Genomic DNA, 21,663 nt, shown 5'->3' on the forward strand with positions numbered 1-21,663 from the left:
GTACGTAACATATCAGGCTTAGACAGTCAAGACTTATCCAGGCACAAAACTTGATAAAGAATAAGACCCCTAACAACCTACAGAATAAAAGAAAATATTTTCAATATATCAGATAAGGGGTTAATATCCAAAATATATAAGGAACTCATATACCTCAATAGCAAAAAAGCAAATAATCCATTTAAAAAATGGGTAGGGGGTCTAAATAGATATTTTTCCAGAGAAGACGTACAAATGACCAACAGGTACATGAAAAGATACTCTACATCATTAATCATTGGGGACATGCAAATCAAAGCCATAATGAGATATCACCTCACACCTGTTAGAATGGCTATCATCAAAAAGACAAAGGATAACAAGTGCTTGCAAGGATGTGGAGAAAACAGAACCCTTTTGCACTGTTGATAGGAATGTAAATTGGTACAGCCACTGTGGAGAAGAGTATAGAGGTTTCTCAAAAAATTAAAACTAGAAGTACCATCTGATCCAGCAATCCCACTTCTGGGTATATATACAAAGGAAATGACATCACTATCTTTAAGAGATATCTGCATCTCCATGTTCATTGCAGAATTATTTACAATAGACAAACATAGAAACAGTATCCATTGACAGATGAGTGGATAATGAAAATGTGGGGGGGTGGGTGTGTATGTATATATGTACATGATAGAATATTATTCAGTCACAAAAAAGAAGGAAATCCTGCCATTTACAACGTGGATGGACTTTGAGGGCATTTTGCTAAGTGAAATAAGTCGGATGGAGAAACACAAATACTATATGATCTCACTTATATGTGGAATCGATAAAAAAAAGCCAAACTCATAGTGGTTGCCAGGGCTAGGAGTGGTGAGGAAAACGAGATGCTGGTCAAAGGGCACAAACCTCTAGTTATAAGATGAATAAGTCCTGGGGATCTAACATACAGTTTGGTGACTACACTTGGCAATGCTGTCTTGGATACTCGAAAGTTGCTAAGAGAGTAGAGCTTAAATGTTCTCACCTCAAAAACAAAATTGTAATTATGAGAGGTGATGGATGTGTTGACTAACCTTATTGTGGTAATTACTTCACAATATATATGTATACCAAATCATCACACTGTACACCTTAAACTTACGCAATGTTATATGTCAATTATACCTCAATAAAGCTGGGGGGAAAAGAATAAGACCTCTGAGTTTCTGCCAGCCTTGGTTATGATGAAGATGGGAATTTTGCCTGCAAAGTAAGTTGCCTTGGTACCTGTATCAGGGTGAGTTTGAAAAGGCAAAGAGTAGCCTTCACAGCAGCCCCAAACCTGTTCCTCTTCCAGCCGTCTGGCCTGCATTGTAAATATCATGAAATTACAATAAACCTCAGAATCGTTGTCAGAATTGGCAGATTCAGCTTATGAAAGTGACAGATCAGCAGTGTTACCTCTCTGACCTCACCACCTTCTTTCCTTCTTGCCTTCTTTTTCTTCTGCAAACACGTGGAACGACGTGCAATTTAGGGCCTTTGTGTGTACTGTTCCTTCTCGCTGGTATGACCTTCCACTGCATTTCCAAATAAGTGGATCCTTCCTGTCATTCGGTTCTTAGCTCAGACCTGGCCTCCTCAATGAGGACTTTGCTGATCATCCTTTCTAAATTACCTTGTTCTCCCCAAGGCATTAATCACATCACATCAGAGCTCGTACTGAAATCTGAAATTAGCTTGTTGGGTTTTTAATTTGCTTACTCAAATGGCAGATGCACAAGGAATTTTCTTGTCACTTACTGTGTTAAATGAATAAATAAATAGTCATCATGCTTCTCTTGAGAAAACCTATGTCTCAGCTAGGTTGACGAAATTTCAAAGCACGAACATAGGAGCATAAACATTGATTTGTTGGTATTTAGTATTTGGGTATTTAGTCAGTGCCAAGGAGCAACTGGAGACGTGACCATCTTTGTAAAAGCACAAGGGGTTGGGATGGAGGAGCCAGGGACCTTCGTAAGCAAACGAGACCTCTAACCAAAACTCAGGATTGGCTGTGAGCAGCAAGATGGATTGTCAGTAAAAAAGGCCATTTTTTTCCCTTCATTTGCAATTATTTACAGTAGATTGTTTTTAACAAACCTACTATTTAGTTGACAGAGCTGGTTTCTCATCTCTAGGTCTGGTTTTTAAAGGTATTCTTCATTTTGATGAAAGTCTTCATTACGAGTCCCTTGATGGGATGCAGCATTAAAAACAAAAACAAAAGCAGCCTCTAAACTACACATATCCAACCAACGTGGGCGCTGGGGCAGTGGGAGGAAGACAGCACTGAGGATAAGGAGACTCAGATTATGAGGCCCTGAATAAGTTCCACTCATTCACTCAACAAAAAGTGAATAGAGCCAGGAACTGTTCAGTAAATTCAATTAGTGAAGATGGCAGGCAAAGTTCCTGCCCCTCAGGACTTAGGTTCTTCTGGGAGATGGGAAGAGGGAGTCAAAACAACCTTTTCTGATTGGCAGTTCTATCTTCTACAAATATGTGGGCATTAGACTAGATTATTTGTAAAGTTTCTCCCAGCTCTACATGCTCTGAAAGAGAGGAAAGAAATTTTGGAAGGCTTAGCAGTGGTTATTTTAGGAGAGTAAACTCAGGGATGATTAAACATTTTTTCTTCTTTTGGTTTAGCCTTGCTTTCTGATATTTTTTCCATAATGAACGTGCATTACATATGAAATGGAAAAATGTTTAAGAAAATAGTAGAGAGATTTTGCTGTCAGACCTGGATGTTGGTTTTAGTGACCTGAAGGTATGTCAGTCATCCATTAGTCACGAGAACTGTAAATGGGAATCGTCCAACCCCTCCAAGGACTTCTTTATTACTTCACCTTGACCTAATGAGGCTTTGGGGAAACTGCTAAGGGAATCTTTCTGCTCCTTTTCTCATCACCTCTGTGTGTACTGGCTTCTTCTCTTTTCCCTGAACCACTGAAGCTCTTCCCTCCCAGGGATGTTCAGGCACAGGTCCTGGATCTCCCTCTCTCTCTTACACGCACACACACACACACACACACACACACACACGGGTGACCTCGTCTCACCCTTCGACATTCTCATCTCAGTTTAAATATTACCTCCAAGAGAAGCCTGACCTGAGCAATTTAAATACAAGAATTCCATTCCTTCCTTCGACTCACCATCCCATCCCTGGTATTCTCTGTAGTATCCCTATTCTGCTCTTTTCTTCTAAACTTGTACTTTCCTATGTATTTCATTTCTTTACAGGCCTTTCTTCTATTCCCCCACAAGTCTGAAGTTCCCTCATGAAGACAGGGGCAGCCGTTTTGTTCACTGCTGTATACCTAGGGCCTAACTAATATTGGTTGAGTAAATGATTGAATGAATAAACGAAGTGGCTCCTCATCCTCTCCCTGTCAAGAGTTTTGTTCCCATGCAGTGGTAGGCTGCAGCCAGTTCTTTGCCAGCTCGTAAGAACCAACTGTTACATTTTCTGGAATTTAGTAAGCCAGTTGTTAAACTGTTCATAGCTTGAAGTCGGCCGTGCTGAGAGTATTTATACCCTAGACCTTGGCAAATATTACATATCATGACCTTTTTTTCCCAAAGAGCTGGTTTACCAGCATACCACTGCTCTCATCTCCTAAATCCAACTATAAATATTGAAATATCATGGCAAAAAACATAGACCATAGGTTACTTAAAATCTTTCAATAAAAAATGCTTGAAATTTAAAAAATTACTAACTATATGCTATGCAATTATTTTCCTGTTGGGAATACTTGGTCTTTTTATAAGCTAAATTGTAATCTAAAATATGTGTCTCCAATCTCCTAAAGTCTTTGTTTATGTTTTTCAGATCCTTATGTGAAGATTCATCTGATGCAGAATGGCAAGAGGCTGAAGAAGAAAAAGACAACAATTAAGAAGAACACACTTAACCCCTACTACAACGAGTCATTCAGCTTTGAAGTACCCTTTGAGCAAATCCAGGTAATGTCAAATATAATTTTGTCTTCCCATTCAATTTCATTCCTTCAAACCACATAAAGTAAAGCCAGAGACCCTGTAAATTATCAGTGCACGTCTTCATTAGAACTGCCATTCTTATTCCCATGCTCAAGCTACATCAAGAGGGAAAATGATAAAATATACAGCTCAGGATGTGCTGATTCATCAGCCAACAGCAGCTGGCATTCTGTTAAGCAGAAATAAAGCAGGAAAAATAAAATCAACAGAACACCACTGCTAGCAAAAAGTACATCCACAAAGGTGAAAAGGCCAACAGAAAAAGAGCTTTCACTATTTATTGCCAGACTGTAGTATGTGATTTTCCTTATCACATCTTTATAGTAAAAAAAAAACAAACAGAGATAAGAGAAATATTTTGGCTGATGCTAAATATGCAGCATCTTTAATCTTTCATTATTAAAAGATGATTAACAATAAAAAAATTACGCTAAGTTGTATTTGTGATTGTTTAAATTCAGCTTCCTTTTTCTGAGTTGGAATGGATGGGTAATTTTGTAAAGATGGAACCTCAATTTGCTAGATAATTGTTATGATAGGAAGTATTCTCTTAAAAGATCTTGTGGTTAACATGTTCAAAATAGGATGCTACATATAGCCACTATCTTTGTGGCTCAAGATCATATGATCTTATTATTTAGTAATTTTTAAACATATTTAGGTTTTCTCACCTCATATCCATAGTTAGACTATTGAAATCCAAAGTTTACATCCAGTAATTATGGGCTATTTCTTGCTAATCTTTAATGGATATCAGAGAGTCAAATTGCTTAAAACAACACTATTTTTACTTTTTATGAAATAATTGATGTGGATCTATCTTTCCAGTAATATAAAAGTTTGCCTATAACTTGAAGGAGAAAAGGAGGTTAGGCATCAAAACTACAACAGGGAGCCTTCTAAAAGTCCAGAATATCAGAAGTTGGCAAATATTCTTCAGTTGCATATTTTTACTTTTAATCTGTTCTTAGAATATAATATCTTATGAATGAATCACACCTTATTCCATGAGGAAAGCTAATATGATATCTATATTTATTTTGTGCCAAGGCCCAAATTAAGCACTTTACATGCATAATCTCATTTAATCCTTACAATAACTTTATGAGAGATGTACCATTATTATCCCAATTTTATATATAAGGAAACTGAGCCTTAGAATTTCCTCACATATAAAATAGGAATAAGAACAGAATCCATGCCAAAGTGAGATTGCACATAAAAATGAGCCTGCAACAGTGCTGAGCACATGGGCACACTCAGTAAATGGTTCCCGTCATTGTTATTATTCACAATGCTAACGTCATCTCTTTTTCAAATTAACATTTTATTAGAAAATGGATCTAACAATAAGATTAAAGTGATATATAAATCAGCCCTGTCCAAGAGAACTCTCTGTAATGATGGAAATGTTTTATCATCTGTGCTGTCCAATATGGTAGCCACCAGCCACAGATGGGTAACGAGCAGCTCAGTCACTAGTGTAATCAAGGAATTTTATTTAATTTTAGTTGATTTAATTTAAACAGCTACATGTGGCTAGTAGCAACTGCATTGTATAAGGCAGTTTTTTAAAAATCACCAATACTCGCACTATCCTCACATCAGTTTACGGTTTTTATATAACCTTTCTCATATATATTTTCTCATGGTAGCAAATTGTACATACTTATTCACTTTCAATAACTGTTGTGTGAGTAAACGACATTGCAGAGGACAGATTCCCTGTCCCCACTCACTTGTTCACTAGCCTGAATCACTGAGTGCCCTGCTTTGAACCCACTGGCAAACCCCCAAGTCATCCGATTTTCTCCTACAATTTATTTTGCAGTATTTGTTCAGTGAACTCTTTTGAGTTCTAAGACCTTATTCCTGTGGAAACTAACACCTCCTGGAGTTTTGTTTTTTAATTCCACGAAACAATATAAGGCGTGGCATTGAGATGGAAAGTCCTTTTCTAAACCTTCTCCTTTGAGCTACAGTTCTATACTTTTTTTAAAAAAATAAATGTCCCTTTCAACTATAAATTGTAGCAAATGCAAACATATTGAAAATGAAGTGCACAAGAAACAAGATATATGCCGGGTTTCTAGAGCAGCATTTTTGAGGAGATAACATTCTGTCAGGACAGAGAGAATCTGAGCCCGAGAGAGGGGCCATCAGGCACGGCAATAATGAGCATGTCTTTGACCGCATCGCTCCTTCTCTGCTTCTTGAGTCAATTTGTTCTTTTCTTTTTTCTTTTTTTTTTCCCCAGAAGGCTGCTTTCCTATTTCCCTAGGGAAAATAATTGAGCATTTTACATGCTCTAAGAAGGGTTTGGGTTTCCTTTATCCTGAGGTTATAAGATTATCTGTCTGTCTTTCTATCTGTCTTTATCCCTATGAAATATTATAAGAGAAGCAAAATATGCTGATTTCCAAAAGCACATGGAAATGTTGTACTCTCCTCACCAAAAATGTATAGATAAACTACATTATGCAGCTGGAAAAATTAATTCAAGGCCTTCATAAGGATATTTCGAATGCTACTAATCAATGCATTCCTAACTAGAATAAGCAAAACTCACTCCAATCATTCACTCCAAACTCTGAAAACCCTTGTGATCTTTGTGCATAATGCCCCTATTGGCCCTGGCCCCCAGTCCCTGTGATACGACTGCATCCTGATAGATTTGCTTGGGAAAAGTTCTCAGAACAAAGGTGATCCTGTTCTTGGCTCCAGATACCATCCAGTGGATAGGTAATTCCCCTGGTGATGGACTCAGTCCAAGGCTGCACAAGGGAAGATGGCAGGTGGCCTCCTTTATTGCCAATGTGTTGCATTTTGCATTCTGAGTTCCACTTTCAGAAGTGATCATTTTCTCTGATCTGGAGCTGTACGTGGGTATCCCCTCTCAGCACACTGGCACAATGACGCAGTCCTCAGAGTACAAAGTCCACGAAAGGCCAGAACTCAGTGGAAACTTCATCTGGCCCTGGCCTCCATCATTACATTTTTCTGCTCCTCTTAACTCTGGCCACCAAATGTTATGCATTCTACTTTATTCTAAACTCTTCCTTTTCTTTGCCCTCTGTTTCCAGATTGGAGCCAGCACATATTTTGACTAAGCAATCTTGTTATTTATGAAGCAGAACTAAAATGTGCTTTTAAAAACTGTTTCTTTCATATCATAATGGTATGGGTTTGCTTTAGTCAATTCAGTCAGTTCAAAAAAGTAAGTTATTAAATAAACCCTCAAAACCTAGTGGAATCACTGAAGTAAATTTTGTGTGGCCTGAAAGGTTATTTCCATTTGACATCAGTGACAGATGCACAGTAGTTACTTAATAAATGTTTATTGAGAAAATGTATGAATGAGAAAATTATCTTTAGATAGTTGCTACCTTTTAAAGACTTTCACTCTATTGTCACATTTTATACCCACAATAATCATGGGATTAGCTGAAATTTCATATTAGTTTTATGTAAAATGCTGTCTCTTCCCCCATGAAATGACATTGTAGCCCATGGTTGCTTTGGGAATTGTAGCTAAAAGAAGAATGGTCTGAGTACTAACGCCAGAAATTTTGCTGATGAGACAATTGAAACAAATGAATTGAAATATGAACACAGGTTGACATGGACAGCATGGCATGGTGGCTCACAGAGTGGACTCTGGAAGCCAAACCACTCATTCCTCATGTGACCTGAGGCAGGTTAACTTCCTCTGAGCTCCAGCATCTTATCTGTATAATGGCATCATTAATAGAATCTATCATGAGGGATCACCGAGTAGTTCACACAAAAGACTTACAGTAGTGCCAAAAATGTAATAAAAATTAATGTTTATTGACTATTTAGAAGGTGCTGAAGAAGATGATGATGGTGATGATGGTGGAGTCATGGCAAAATAGGGATTGGACTCAGGTTTTCATGTCGAAGTCCTTTTCAGCCTTATCCTGGGTTTTGGAGACTGGTTCTTCTTATTTCCAACTGCTTAGATCTCAAGGAAGCTTTGTAATAGGCCTCTATCTCCAGAGCTGGATGATTAATGTTTATTTTTTGTCCTCTTTCAGAAAGTGCAAGTGGTGGTTACTGTTTTGGACTATGACAAGATTGGCAAGAACGATGCCATCGGCAAAGTCTTTGTGGGCTACAATAGCACCGGGGCGGAGCTGCGACATTGGTCAGACATGCTGGCCAACCCCAGGCGACCCATTGCCCAGTGGCACACTCTACAGGTAGAGGAGGAAGTTGATGCCATGCTGGCAGTCAAGAAGTAAAGGAGAGAAGAAGCCTTTCTGCATTTGCCCACATAGTGCTCTTTAGCCAGTATCTGTAAATACCTCAGTGATATGGGTCCTTGCGTTTTTCCAGCCATGCATTCTAACACAATTCAGTGGTACTTCAAATCCTGTTTTAATTTGCACAAATTTAAATGTAGAGAGCCCCTAAGCCCTTCATCATACCAGTGCCCTCCAAATCTACTCTTCTTTTAAGCAATATGATGTGTAGATAGAGCATGACTGAAATTATTTACTGTATCACATCGTTGTATATACCAGTATGCTAAAGATTTATTTCTAGTTTGTGTATTTGTATGTTGTAAGCGTTTCCTAATCTGTGTATATCTAGATGTTTTTAATAAGATGTTCTATTTTAAACTATGTAAATTGACTGAGATATAGGAGAGCTGATAATATATTATATGGTAAATATAGTATCGTCTGCATTCCAGCAAAAATATCAACTTGTAAGGCACTAGTACAGTGAAACTGACATCTTAAAGGACAACTTAAACCCGAGCTTTCTATTGAATCAAATTGAGTACCAAGATACAATTACACCACGTATTTGGTGGGTGAATCCACTTTTATAGAATTGCTTCACAGGCAAATTAACACGATCTGAGCAGCATCCAGGCTGACCTCCAGGAAGCACAGCCACAAACCAGAATAGCATCTGTCTGTACATATCTACAAAGCTGAAACCAGGGCTTCACGCTTACATTCGAGGAAGCAACTGAACAGGAGTCAATGATTTCATATTACAGCATGTAGAGTAACAACATGATGGTGTTCCCTGTGTGTGAGTGTGTGTGTGTGCACGTGTGTGTGTGTGCATTTGTTTAGGGATTGGGGTGGGCGGGAAGAAGCTGAGGCGAGAAGTCAGCATTTCTGAAATATTGCCTGACTATTTAAAAAGACTATTATCACCTTTATACAAAATGTGCATCCTGTGAATTCTGTTCCAGATTTCACACCTAGAATAATTCTAAAAGGTTTGCACAGTAGACTTTGTAACAAAATATTTTATTACACAAACCAGATTAGAAGGAATGCAGAATATTTTTAACACAGCAATCTGCGCTTATTACACAAAATCACTTTGTGGTAAACAGACAGTATTGTAATCCCATCAAAAGATGAAAAAATAAACAATTAGCCATATAGTTCTGAATGCACTTCAATTAAGCCAAAACAGACAGCTAGTGATCTTTTTATATGCTCTTTTTACTTAAATAAGTTTTAATTTGTCCTTTAAAAAAAGGTGAAACAAAACCAAGAACAAGTTCTAGAAAACTGAAGCAACCTCTTATGTAGACTAGATGCTTGATTTAGGAGGACTTTTTAAATGTTTTCAATGTTATTACGTAGTAAATGGCACTATTATGACGCTACTAGTCATTCCATAAGAGTCTTAAAGGACTGCTCTGTGTAACACTGTGACTGCCGTGTGTACTTAGACACTTAGTTTCCTCAGTGGATAGCACTCAATTTATTCCGTAGTGATATTGTAACAATACTGCCATTCCCTTCTATTGCACTGCCCACGGTGTGTAGCACAAACAGTTCTCATGACAAAGGACCAATTCAGAACTGAAAAGCTATGCATAGGACAAGAAAGACACATAGAATGGGGTGGAACACAGCATTTGTCAAGCACTGTGCAATAGTCCATATTTCTGCCCATTATGGTAGACAGCCACTTTGTGGAAGGGCAGCCTGTTATCTCACACTGCAACTAGTCTTTTCTCCCACTCACTTCCGTGACTCATTTTAACTCCTAGGCCACAGATAGTAGTGATGCTCTGAAGTGAAAGTTTATGTTCACAAATACCAAAACAAAATGGAGGAAAACTAAGGCTTAGCCTCATGTTCAGACTTTAGGATATCATGCCACGTTTTTCAAAAACTCAAAGAGAATTCGAAAAAGGGCTAATGGGAGGCTTTAGACGTGGGGTTGGCTGTTCCTGGTAAGACTAGAATTCCTGTCATTAGTCTCCTCATCAAAGAAGAGGCAAGGCCGCTGGCCTTTCAGCCCAGCCATAGCAAACTGTTTAGAACTGGGACAGACACAAAGGACAAAAGGAGAATAGCATCACCCTCTTCTGTGGATGGTCCATACTTTTTAAAAAACATAGATAATAGAAAACACACATGTCATGATGTGAGATTAAATACCAGTTTGAATAGAAGATTCAAGCAAGAATCTTTCCGGTTTAAACGACCAAACCCTACCAAAGAGAGGGAGTTGATTGACTGTAAAAAATTCCTTAAATACCAGAAACTGACATTTAATTTCACTGTATTCAACTTTAAGTTGCTCACACTGAAAAACACTTTAAAACAAGCAGGTTCGAGCTGCTGAATACACATTATTTCTCGCATTAAAGTACTACTAATGCATTCTCTTGCAACACTGCCAGACATGGGATATTGTCACCAGAGAATTAGGGGGTACTACGCCATCCTTCATAAGTCAGTGACCAAACCTGCTTTAAGACCAAGATTATCTTCAGATAAGCCACATGAAACTTTCTGACAAAGCTGTGTAAAGTATTAGCATCTGATGCTCTAGAAAGATCCTAGTTGCCTTTGTGTATATTTACTGCCTGCTTGAGTGTTTCTATGTGTGGGTTTTCTCTGTATCTTGTAGAAATGTTGGGGTGTTTTCTTCTGCCATATGGCTCGTGGCCCGCGAGCCAACTACTTTAGCTGTACTTTACCTTCGTTTTTGATGAGGTGGTTTAAATTTTGTTTCACTTTGTGTAGTGAATTCCGTAGTAGTTTTCTGATTGTTGTTAAAAATGAATTAACATATTACACGGATATTCAATAAAAATGTTTTATTTCCTGTTGATGTTGCTGCCTTTCGACTCTTTTTCTTACCTGACTCTGGTGCTGTCAGTGGCCTGTTGACTTTGGGGGTCTGCTGGAAGCAGGGGCAGCTACACAAAAGCGGGCCCTGACCGCCGGCCTCTGAGTCACGTCTCCGAATACAGAATGGCTGAAGGAAAAGTAGTGCCCAGAGAGCATCGGCCATTACTGCCCAGTGTTCCTGGGCAGTGTCGTTCTCAGCATGTGTCTGTTCCCATCCATGATTAATTCGTCTGGCACACTCTCAGGCTTTCCTCTGTGCCCACAATGTGTCCTCCAGGATATTGACTCTAGAACCTAAGCCACACAGCCTCCCCAGAATGGGACCGAAAATAAGATTTTTTAAACCCCGTTTTCAGAGGACAGTATGGCACATTAAATCCCCTGCCTACTGCAATTACTAGGTGAAACAAGTAAATAACTTTCCTCCACTAAATTAAACATTTATCAGGCGCTTACTGTATACTATGTTTTTACTGAATGCTGGAGATAAAACAAATGATATAATAAGGTACACATGGTCCCTAGAAGCCCAGTCTCAGACAGACGTCAAAATGCACTATGACAATAACTATGACATGCACCTTGAGCACTGAGAACTCTCACGAGATCAAACACCGTAGACACCATGATCCCCCTTGCGCATCAAGGCACTCAGCCTGCAGCTGTTTGAAGCCTCGCGTGCTGACAGCTCACAGCTGTGTTCCTCTGCCCGCTACTGAGGAAGCTGCCTCACCCAAGGCCATCCTCCCTGGAGCAGCCCACTCTGAGGCTGTTCCAGAGACCAGGCAGGATTTCTCTGAAGCGCTATCTCGGTTTCACAGCCTGGAGGGTTAGTTGGGAATACTTTTGAAACTGCGCCACGGCAGTTCCCTTCTCCGCCTGTCGCAATGGTTTTCCTCACTGCCTGCCCGCTGTTGTCCCCAAGAGCACTGCCCAGTAAAACTCCTTCATCTCCGAATCTGTATCCTGGGGAGCCCAGCCTATAACACATTCTTTGGGGGAGGAGATATCAAGAAAAGTTTTCTGGAGAAGATGACACCAGAGGGAAGTCCTAAGGGAATGGCTGGGAATTATCCAAGGCAGCCAGTGGGGGAGACTGTGGCCAAGTTTATCTTATTTAACAAAGCTTAAAGTTCACCTGTGATAAGGTCTTTGATGGCTCGCTACATCATACTCCCTTCAGTCAGCTTTTATTAGTTACTGACAAATAAGGATGGGATCTTAGCCAAAACTGCCTAGACAGCCAGGGGAAAGACCACTTGATTGCTGTACCCTCTGAGGAAACAATTGGCAGAGTTCTAAATGTAAGTTGAGAAAAGGAAATTTAAGGCCCACTAGGGTTAGATGCAAAAAAAAAGAAAATCAGCATTATAAATTCAACTGTTTGGTTTTCAGTGGTCAGCATTTTGTTTTTCTTAAATAGCTCTTGACATTAGGTAGAAAACTATTTAAAGAATATTTCTTAATGAATTATCAAAAAAAAAATATCATCCCATCCTTTTGTCAATGTCTGTTTTCCCAAAAGTTTTTCAGGTCTAAGACACATACACCTAGGATATTTATTAGATGTTTTAGTCAGAAAAACAAAACCACTCCAGGTGTTTGAAAGAGGGAATTCAATGTGGGAAATTGGTCACAGAGAAAGGGTGAGAAAGCAGAGCTGAGACAGTGAGTTAACCCAGAGATTAATAGATACCACCTGTAATTGTATGCTAGGGCTGCCCCAACAAAATGCCATAGACTGGGTGGCTTAAACAACAAAAATTTTTCTCAGTGTTCTGGCAGTCAGAAGTTCAAGGTCAAGGCATCGACAGAGTCGGTTTCCTCTGAGGCCTCTCCCCTTGGCTTATAGACGGCCATCTTGTCCCTGTGTCTTCACATGGTCTTCCTCTATGTCCTAACCTCCACTTCTTATAAGGATATGAGTCATATTGGATTAGGGTCCACCCTAATGACCTCATTGTAACTTAATTGTCTCTTTAAGGACCCTATCTCCAAATACAGTTACATTCGGTGGTAGCAGGGGTTAGGACTTCAACACATGAATAAGGGGTAGGGCACAGTTTAGCCCAGAACACGATCCTTAAGGCTAGGAAAACAAAATGGAGAAGACAGTGTTAACGTAGCCAGAACTGTACAGAGGGGAGTAGAACCTGTGGACCTGTGGCTGATCCTCTGGCGCTCCTTTTTTCTGGGACCACCAAAGGGTGCTAGTGCTGGGACCAACAAAGAGGTTCCACCCTCAAGGTTATGGAACTGCCGGATGTGCCTGATCCCGTCGCAGCTCACTATGGCTAGAAGAAAGCCGACGGAAACTGGAAGCAGGAAGAGGGTCCCTTCTCCTCTCCTCCAACCTTCCAACTCAACCAGTGTCTCCCATTGGCAGAACTTAATGAGAGTCAGCTGGTAAGGAAGTCTAGGAAATGGACTTCTGGGTCTTAGAGCCCACCCCCAAGGACACAGGAGGGCACAGAAAGGTGAGAATGAGGACAGAGAACATACAGACAAATGACCACTACATTCAGTGTCTTAGTCCCTTCAAACTGCTATAATAAAAACATCATTGATGAGTGGTTTAAACAACACGCATTTATTTCTCATAGTTCTGGAGACTGGGAAGTCCAACATCAGGGTGCCAGCAGATTCAGTGTCTGGTGAGCGGCTGTCTTCTCGCTGTGTCCTCACGTGATGGAATGGGCTGGAGAGCTCTCTGGGATCTGTTTTTTCAGGGCACTAATCCCATTCATGAGGGCTTCACCCTCGAGACCTAATCTCTCCCCAAAGCCCCCACTTCCTGACACGATCACACTGAGTATTAGAATTTTAACAAAAGAATTTTGAGGGGACACAGACATTCAGTCTATAACCTTAGGAAAACTTTTAGCAGCTTTACAGACCTTCTAAATGCTCTTGTTTCTTCTTGAGAGAATTCAGGTGTTCCTGTCTGAGCCTCACAAGTCAATCTGATGAAACCGATGCATGGAAATTCTTCTCTTTATGCAGAGAGTTTACTATTACAGATTTGAAAATTCCAACCATGATTGCAGCTACCCCTCCCTGCGACACATCTTTATTACACATGCACAGGACTCTTTGAGGTTTAGCAACTGATTTAAGCTGCACACAATCTTTACCGTAAAACAGTCAGATGGTGATTTTGGAAGAAGAAGGTGAAAAAGCAGGAAAAGAAAAATGAGGAATAGCCTGATACTACATAAACAAAGACATTTTCCAAAACATACAAAGTAATAATTATGCAGGAGGGACCATCAGCAGGGAGCAGTAATGAAAACACCAGGCAAACCTGCTGAAGATTTGTGCAACCGAGGTTCTGAAGCTGGCTGGAAGTTCGCTGCGTTTTAAAATCTGCATTTCAGCCGTATGGATTTCTTCACCCTCCCCCACCAACACACATCCCCAGAGTTCCCACACTCATCCTTTTTCCTTGACAATAACTGCCCTGCCAGCAAAGCCATTTCCCCTGTGTAAAATGTACTTGCCCCTGCCGGGACCACACAAGGTTAAAAAGGGTTTTGTGCTGACTGAGTCAGGACTCACTTCCCTTTCAGCCATCTGCTTTACCTCCAGACTGGGAGGGCAGCAAAGTGCTGACATCCTTTATAGGCAGGATTGTTTGAGTTGCCTGTGGAAGGAATCCAATTCAAGCTACATTAAGGAAAAAAGAGAGAGGGGGGAAAGAAATGGAGGGACGAAGAGAGAGAAAGACAGAGAAAAAGAGACAGAGAGAGAACTATTGGCTTATCTAACCAGGAAGTTCAAGGTGTGATTACATTCAGGAACAGCTGGGGCAAGAGCCTCAAACAACATCATTATTCTCCATCTCTCATTCCCCTTCCGCATCTCTACTATCCTCAGTATTGACTTCACTGTCAAGCTCCAGTGTCTCCATGTGACAGCGCAGACGGCCCCCAGCACCTCCAAACCTACATTCTTCCAGCTTAGCAAGCTTGCAGAGAGTGCCACTTTCACAATTATGTTGCTAAAATTCTAAGACTTGACTTACACACTTGGGGCTCATGCCCTCCTTGAAATAATTACTGTGGCCAGATGATAGAGTGTTGCCTTTGGCCAAGCCTAGGTCATGTCCCCAGACCTAGAGCCCCTGAGATGGGGTAAGGATAGTTCCTCAAGGGAAAATCAAAGTGCTATCACCAAGGAAGAAAAGTAGACATGGGCGGACAAAACAACAGGCGTCTGCTCTTTGGCCCCTGGAACGCCTCCTTCCTAAGAGGAGAGACACAGAAGGACAAACTCTGGCCACAGCAGTAGCCTGCTCATCCCTCCATTTGACCAAAAACAGTATTAGAAAGGACGTTTTAAAAGTGTGCACCTCCTTTCAATTATCTGGAAACATCCATTCGCCTTCCTACTTATTGCCGGGAAAGCCAGTCATCTGCTGCACATTTAAGCAGCCTTTTTTCGAAAGCACTGGGACATTAACACAATTTCAGATTCCTGAATTCATAAAAAAAAAAAAACCTTTTTATTATTATAGAAACTTAACAGGAGAAAGGGAAATAGGAAAAAATTACGTGCCCTTTTTGTTTTTACATATGGGCTGACCATCTTGGTCCATGTACGATCACCTTTAAATAGTTTTCATCACTGTGCGCATAGAATTTCGTATCAATTTTTTTCATTTAATGTGAGAAAGAACCCTTTTTGCTGATTGCCACATAGTCTTGATAATTTTTTAATTAATTTTTTTTTTGAGGAAGATTACCCCTGAGCTAACATCTGTGCCCATCCCCCTCTATTTTTTTATGTGGGACACCTGCCACAGCGTGGCTTGATAAGCGGCATGTAGGTCTGTGCTCAGGATCTGAACTGGCCAACCCCAGGCCCCTGAAGCAGAGCACATGAACTCAATCACTGCGCCACTGGGGCAGCCCTATAATTTTTATTTTTAATGGCCACCTGACTTTTCTTCAGGTAGATAAACAAAAACTTATTCAACCATTTCCCTAAAATCAGATATTTAAGTTGTTACTAATTTATTTCTTACTTAAATAACATTGCTATGGATACTTTAGTGGAGACTGTATTTATTTATTATTCTATTAATCTATTGTTAAATAGATTTTATTTTCTTAAAATAAGTTTCCAGAATTTTCCAATTTGTGTTCATGGAAGGTTCCACCAAAATTCCCTGCCATTGGTGCTATGTCTTCCAGTTTTCCCAGTCTCCCTAACTGTGGGCATCATGCTTTTAACCTCTGGTACCTGTAGAGGGTCATGTGCTGTGGTGATGACAGGTCCAAACCTGGAATACAAGTCTCTCCATTCCGGAGCCACTGTCCTCTTCACTCCTCCAGGCAGCTTGGCTAAAAAATCAACGACATGAGAAAAGCATTGGCTGAGAGCCTGAGAAGAGAGGGTGCAGGAGAGAATCTCCAGGAGGAGTGTTCAGATGTGACTCCTTCTCTCTCCCTTCACATCAAATCCCCTGGACTGAGCACTGAGGAGGTCTCCCTGATCTCTGTTTCCACCATCACATCCCTCATTCAGGCTTGTCTTGCATCTCAGCTTCCAGCTCATAAACGCCAAACAACTGCCTCCCAATATCCCCCCTCTCCCTGTAGAATAGAAAGAGCCAGCAGCCTGGGTTCAAATCCTGGTTCATTCAATTCACTGAATAACCCTGGACCAGCCCCTTAATTCTTCAAATTAAAGACAATGGATATTAAAGCCTGGTATACAATAAGCATTCAATAAATGGTAGCTATTGTCTTTCTAAATCTAGCCAGGGATCAGTAAACTTAATCTGTAAAAAGCCACGTTGTAAATATTTGGGACGTTGTGGACGACATGTCCTCCATCACATCTTCTCTTTGTCTGTTCATCCTTCCTTCCATTCTTTGAAACCCTTCAAAGACATAAAAACCATCTGTAGCTCACAGGCCATAAAATACAGGCAGCTGTCATTTGCTGAGTAGATTGAAGTCATGTCACTCTGCTTCCTAAAAACCTCCTATGTTTCCTCTAAGTTACAGATCAACGTTTAAATTCCTTAGCATCACATTCAAGCCTATCCCCGGATATTAGCCACTTCCTTCTCTCTCCTTCAAGCCCTGCCCCATATTCTTTTTATTTTCATTGTTTTTTTGAGGTCATATCGGTTTATAATGTTGTGTAATTTCAGGTGTACATTATTACATATCAGTTTCTGTATAGACTGCATCATGCTCACCACCAATAGTCTAGTTTTTATCCACCACCATGCATATGTGCCCTCCACCCCTTTTGCCCTACCTCCCCCAGCCTTCCCCTCTGGAAACCACTAATCTGTTCTCCTTATCAATGTGTGTGTGTGTTTGTTTATCTTCCACATATGAGAGAAATCCTACAGTATTTGTCTTTCCCTGGCTGGCTTATTTCACTTAACATAATACCCTCAAAGTCCATCCATGTTGTTGCAAATGGGATGATTTTGTCTTTTTTGATGGCTGAGTAGTATTCCATTATGCATATCTTCTTTATTGAAACAGTAATCAAACACCTGACAAAAAATCAAAGTCCAGGACCAGATGGCTTCTCTGGAGAATTCTACCAAACATTCAAAGAAGATTTAATACCTATCCTTCTCAAACTATTCCAAAAGATTGAAGAAGACACAACACTTCCGAACTCATTCTATGAGGCCAACATTACCCTGATACCAAAATCCGACAAGGACAACGCAAAGAAAGAAAATTACAGGCCAATACTGCTGACGAACTTTAGATGCAAAAATGCTCAACAAAATACTAGCAAATCAAATATAGCGATACATTAAAAAGATCATACACCATGATCAAGTGGGATTTATACTAGGGATGCAGGGATGGTTCAACATCCACAAACCAATCAACGTGATATACCACATTAACAAAACGAGGAATAAGAATCACATGATCATCTCAATAGATGCAGAGAAAGCATTTGACAAGATGCAATATCCATTTATGATAAAAACTCTCAATAAAATAGGTACAGAAGGAAAGTACCTCAACATAATAAAAGCCATATATGACAAACCCACAGCCAACATCATACTCCATGGAGAAAAACTGAAATCCATCCCTCTGAAACCAGGAACAGGACAGGGTGCCCACTCTCACCACTCTTATGCAACCCAGTACTGGAGGTTACGCCAGAGCAGTTAGGCCTGCCTCCCTATTCTAGCTACACAATTCTCTGAACCAATCCATGTGCTCCCACATTTCCACTGAGGCCATCCCCTCCACCTGAAATTTCCTGACAGAATCCTACAGGTTCGTGAGTGAAGTGGGAAAGGAAAGAAGGTGTGGAGACACTCAGGCAATTTGGGGAAGGAGAGAAACGTGACATTTATCTCCAAATGCTCTGCACTGTCACTCTCTCTGTGAAGCACAACCTACAGTCTCAGGCTTAGTTCATTATTGCTGAGTCCTTGCAGCCCACATGTGGTTCATTCTGTCGCCAAATGCCTCTGACCCTATGCAAACAACAATGCTCTTCAGAGTAACAATAACTGAAAGTCACCACTTTGCTCGAACATATTGAAGAATTTTTTTTTTAATTCAGGAGAAAATGAACACATTTCAGAGTATTAAAGCAATGCTTTCTCCAGCAAATGTGAGACAGTCAGATGATTTATAAATTAGAAGAAGGAATTAGAAGATAGGTCCCTGACTAATTTCCTGTCAGTGTCACAGTTGCCTCATTTTCTCACATTTTGCTAAAATATGTGCTGCTGGGCTCTCACAGCCAGGATTCAGACCCAGGTGACTCAAATTAGGCAGGCTGGGGACAGTAATTTATCGGCTGAGTAACTCATTAACTTTGGCTTTGCCTTCAGCCAGGATGATCACTGCCTGTGTCTGATGGCCAGCAAGAGGCCCTCAGGTCTCTTGCCTCCCACCCCCAAAGCCCACTGTGACTGCAGACTCCCCCGGCTGGCACCGTTACCCTGAAAAGCTCCTACTTCACCGAGAGATCTTTAGGAAGCTGTACACCACCTCTACATATTTACTCAATACTTACTCTGAACTAAGCGCAGATTATTTGGTTGGGACTCTGTGAGGCAGACTGAGGTGTGGTCATGTTATAGACTGAATTGTATTCCCCCAGATTTATATGTTGACTTCCTAACTCCCAGGACTTCAGAAGGTGACTGCCTTTGGAGACAGGGCTTTACAGAGGTCATTGAGTCAAAATGAGTCAGTTAGGGTGGCCCTAATCCAATCTGACTGGTGTCCTTATAAGAAAAGGATATTAGGACACACAGAGGGACACCAGGGGTGCACACGCACAGAGGAAAGACCACATGCAGAGGCAGCAAGAGGGCGGCCATCTGCAAACCAAGGGGAGAGGCCTCAGAGGAAAAGATGCTGCCTGCACCTTGGTCTTGCCCTCCAGCCCCCAGAACTGTGAGAAAATAAATGTCTGCTGTTTAGGCCCCTAGTCTGAGTATTTTGTTATGCAGCCTGGCAGACTAATACAGGACTCATCCATTCAGCCCTGAACGGAACTCAAAATCCTTCAACCCAAGTGAAAGCAGCCTTCCCAGGACTGCAGACCAGACCTCTCTGGCCCTCTCTGACTTGAAATAGAATGTGCTCTCTCTTTCCAAAGTCTGTCCCAATGCAGCCCCTTCCCGTCTGTGGGGGACTGGAATTGGCCACCCCAAGATATATCTCTTTGGCATGAGGATTATTGGGGGCTGGTCACTTTTAAAAACTGCAGACAGGAAAGAAACTCTGAAAAGTAGAATTTACTTACCCTTTGTTAAGAGACATTTACATTTGTAAAGGAAATCTCCATCTGTAAAGGTGTCTCCCTCTCTGTACCAGGAAGAAGGGGGGATGACCTTATCTCCAGAAACTTATCAATGTGGAAGGCAAGGACTTAAATCTGCATAATAACCTTACCCTTGTTTACTGTGCTTTTTGGTAACCTCCCATGATCAACTACCTCCATCCCCAACATCCTCCTTTGTCTTACCTGAGGATGGTATTTAAGGTGAGAACTTCCACCATTTTGGCAAGTTGCTCAGTTTGCCTGAGCGTCTCCACGTTATAAAGCTACATGTTAAAAAGCTGGGTTTAATTTTCTCCTGTTATTCTGTCTCATGTGAATTTAATTCGTTTTCCAGCCAGAATGACCCAGAGCTGGTAGAGGAAATGTCTTCCTCCCCTACATCTCACTCTCCCCTCCTCTCACCTCCTCAGACAGGACAGCACCTCTCCTCCTGCCCCATTCACCCCTTACACACCTTGCTCTCCCCTGAGTGATCACTATTCTAGAAAACTCTGGACTCTGGACACAGGAGGGGAGGAGGTTTAGACGTGGTGTGTGTCTTTCCTTTGTCTCAGATGCATGCTGTATTCGTCAGACTTCTCCAGAGAAACAGAACCAACAGGACATGTATAGAGAGAGAGAAATGTATTTTAAGGAACTGGCTCACAGACATGGAGATTCAGGGAACAGCTGCAGCTCAAGTCTGCAGGCCGTCTGCTGGCAGAATTCCTTCTTGCTCAGGGAGGTCAGTTTTTGTTCTATGAAGGTCTTCAGTTGATTGGACCACATTATGGAGGGTAATCTGATTTACACAAAGTCCACTGATTTAAATATTAATCTCATCCGAAAAAATATCTTCACAGAAACATCCAGAATGATGTTTGATCAAATAGCTGAGCAGTGAGGCCCAGCCAAGCTGACACATAAAACTAACCATCACACGTGTCTTCCTTGAGCTAAAGTGCTTTGCCCTGTCCTTGCTGCATTGGCTCGAAGAGCAATGTCCAAAATGATAGCCACTAACCACACAGGGCTGTTGAGCACATAAGGCCAGTCCAAGGTGAGATGTACTGTACATATGACATATGTAGCAGGTCTCAAAGACTGAGTATAACAAAAAGAATGTAAAATATCTCATTATTTTTATATTGACTTCACCTGGAAATGATCATTTTGGGGGATATATCGAGTATATTCCTTTCCTATACCTGCCATAAGAAATTATGACAAACTTAGTGGCTTAAAACAACACAAATGTGGGGCTGGCGCCATGGCATGGTGGTTAAGTCCAGCACACTCTGCTTTGGCCACCCGGGTTCACAGGTTCGGATCCTGGGTACAGACCCTCACCACTCGTCAGCAGCCATGCTGTGGGGGCGACCCACACACAAAACAGAGGAAGACTGCCACAGACGTTAGCTCAGGGCTAACTTTCCTCAAGGTGAAAAAGAGGAAGATTGGCAACAAGTGTTAGCTCAGAGTGAAAAACACACAAATTTATCTTACTTTTCTGTAGTTCCAAAAGTCTGATATGGGTCTCATTGGGCTAAAAGGGAGGTTTTTGCAGGGCTGCATTCCTCCTGGAGGCTCAAGGTGAGAGTGTGAGTCCTTGCCCCTTCCAGCTATGAGAAGTTGCCCACATTTCTTGGCTAGTAGCCCCTTGTCCCATCTTCAAAGCCAGAAAGATCTCCTGTCTACCCTTCCTCCTTCTCAAATCTCT

The 21,663-nt window shown here is 41.1% G+C and overlaps 1 protein-coding gene across 10 annotated transcripts in view; it reads left to right on the plus strand.

The window, feature by feature from the left end:
• Positions 1-11,142, plus strand: part of SYT1 (synaptotagmin 1) — a 518,535-nt gene extending 507,393 nt beyond the window's left edge. For all 10 annotated transcript variants that reach the window (XM_070600576.1, XM_070600580.1, XM_070600574.1 and 7 more), the window contains 2 exons: positions 3,848-3,981; positions 8,076-11,142. In XM_070600576.1, the coding sequence (XP_070456677.1) occupies positions 3,848-3,981; positions 8,076-8,282 (341 nt within the window). In that variant the 3' untranslated portion in view covers positions 8,283-11,142. The remainder of the gene's footprint in view (positions 1-3,847; positions 3,982-8,075) is intronic.
• The last annotated feature ends 10,521 nt before the right edge of the window (positions 11,143-21,663 follow it).

Source organism: Equus przewalskii, chromosome 29, assembly GCF_037783145.1.
Source record: "Equus przewalskii isolate Varuska chromosome 29, EquPr2, whole genome shotgun sequence".
Taxonomy (NCBI): Eukaryota; Metazoa; Chordata; class Mammalia; order Perissodactyla; family Equidae; genus Equus; species Equus przewalskii.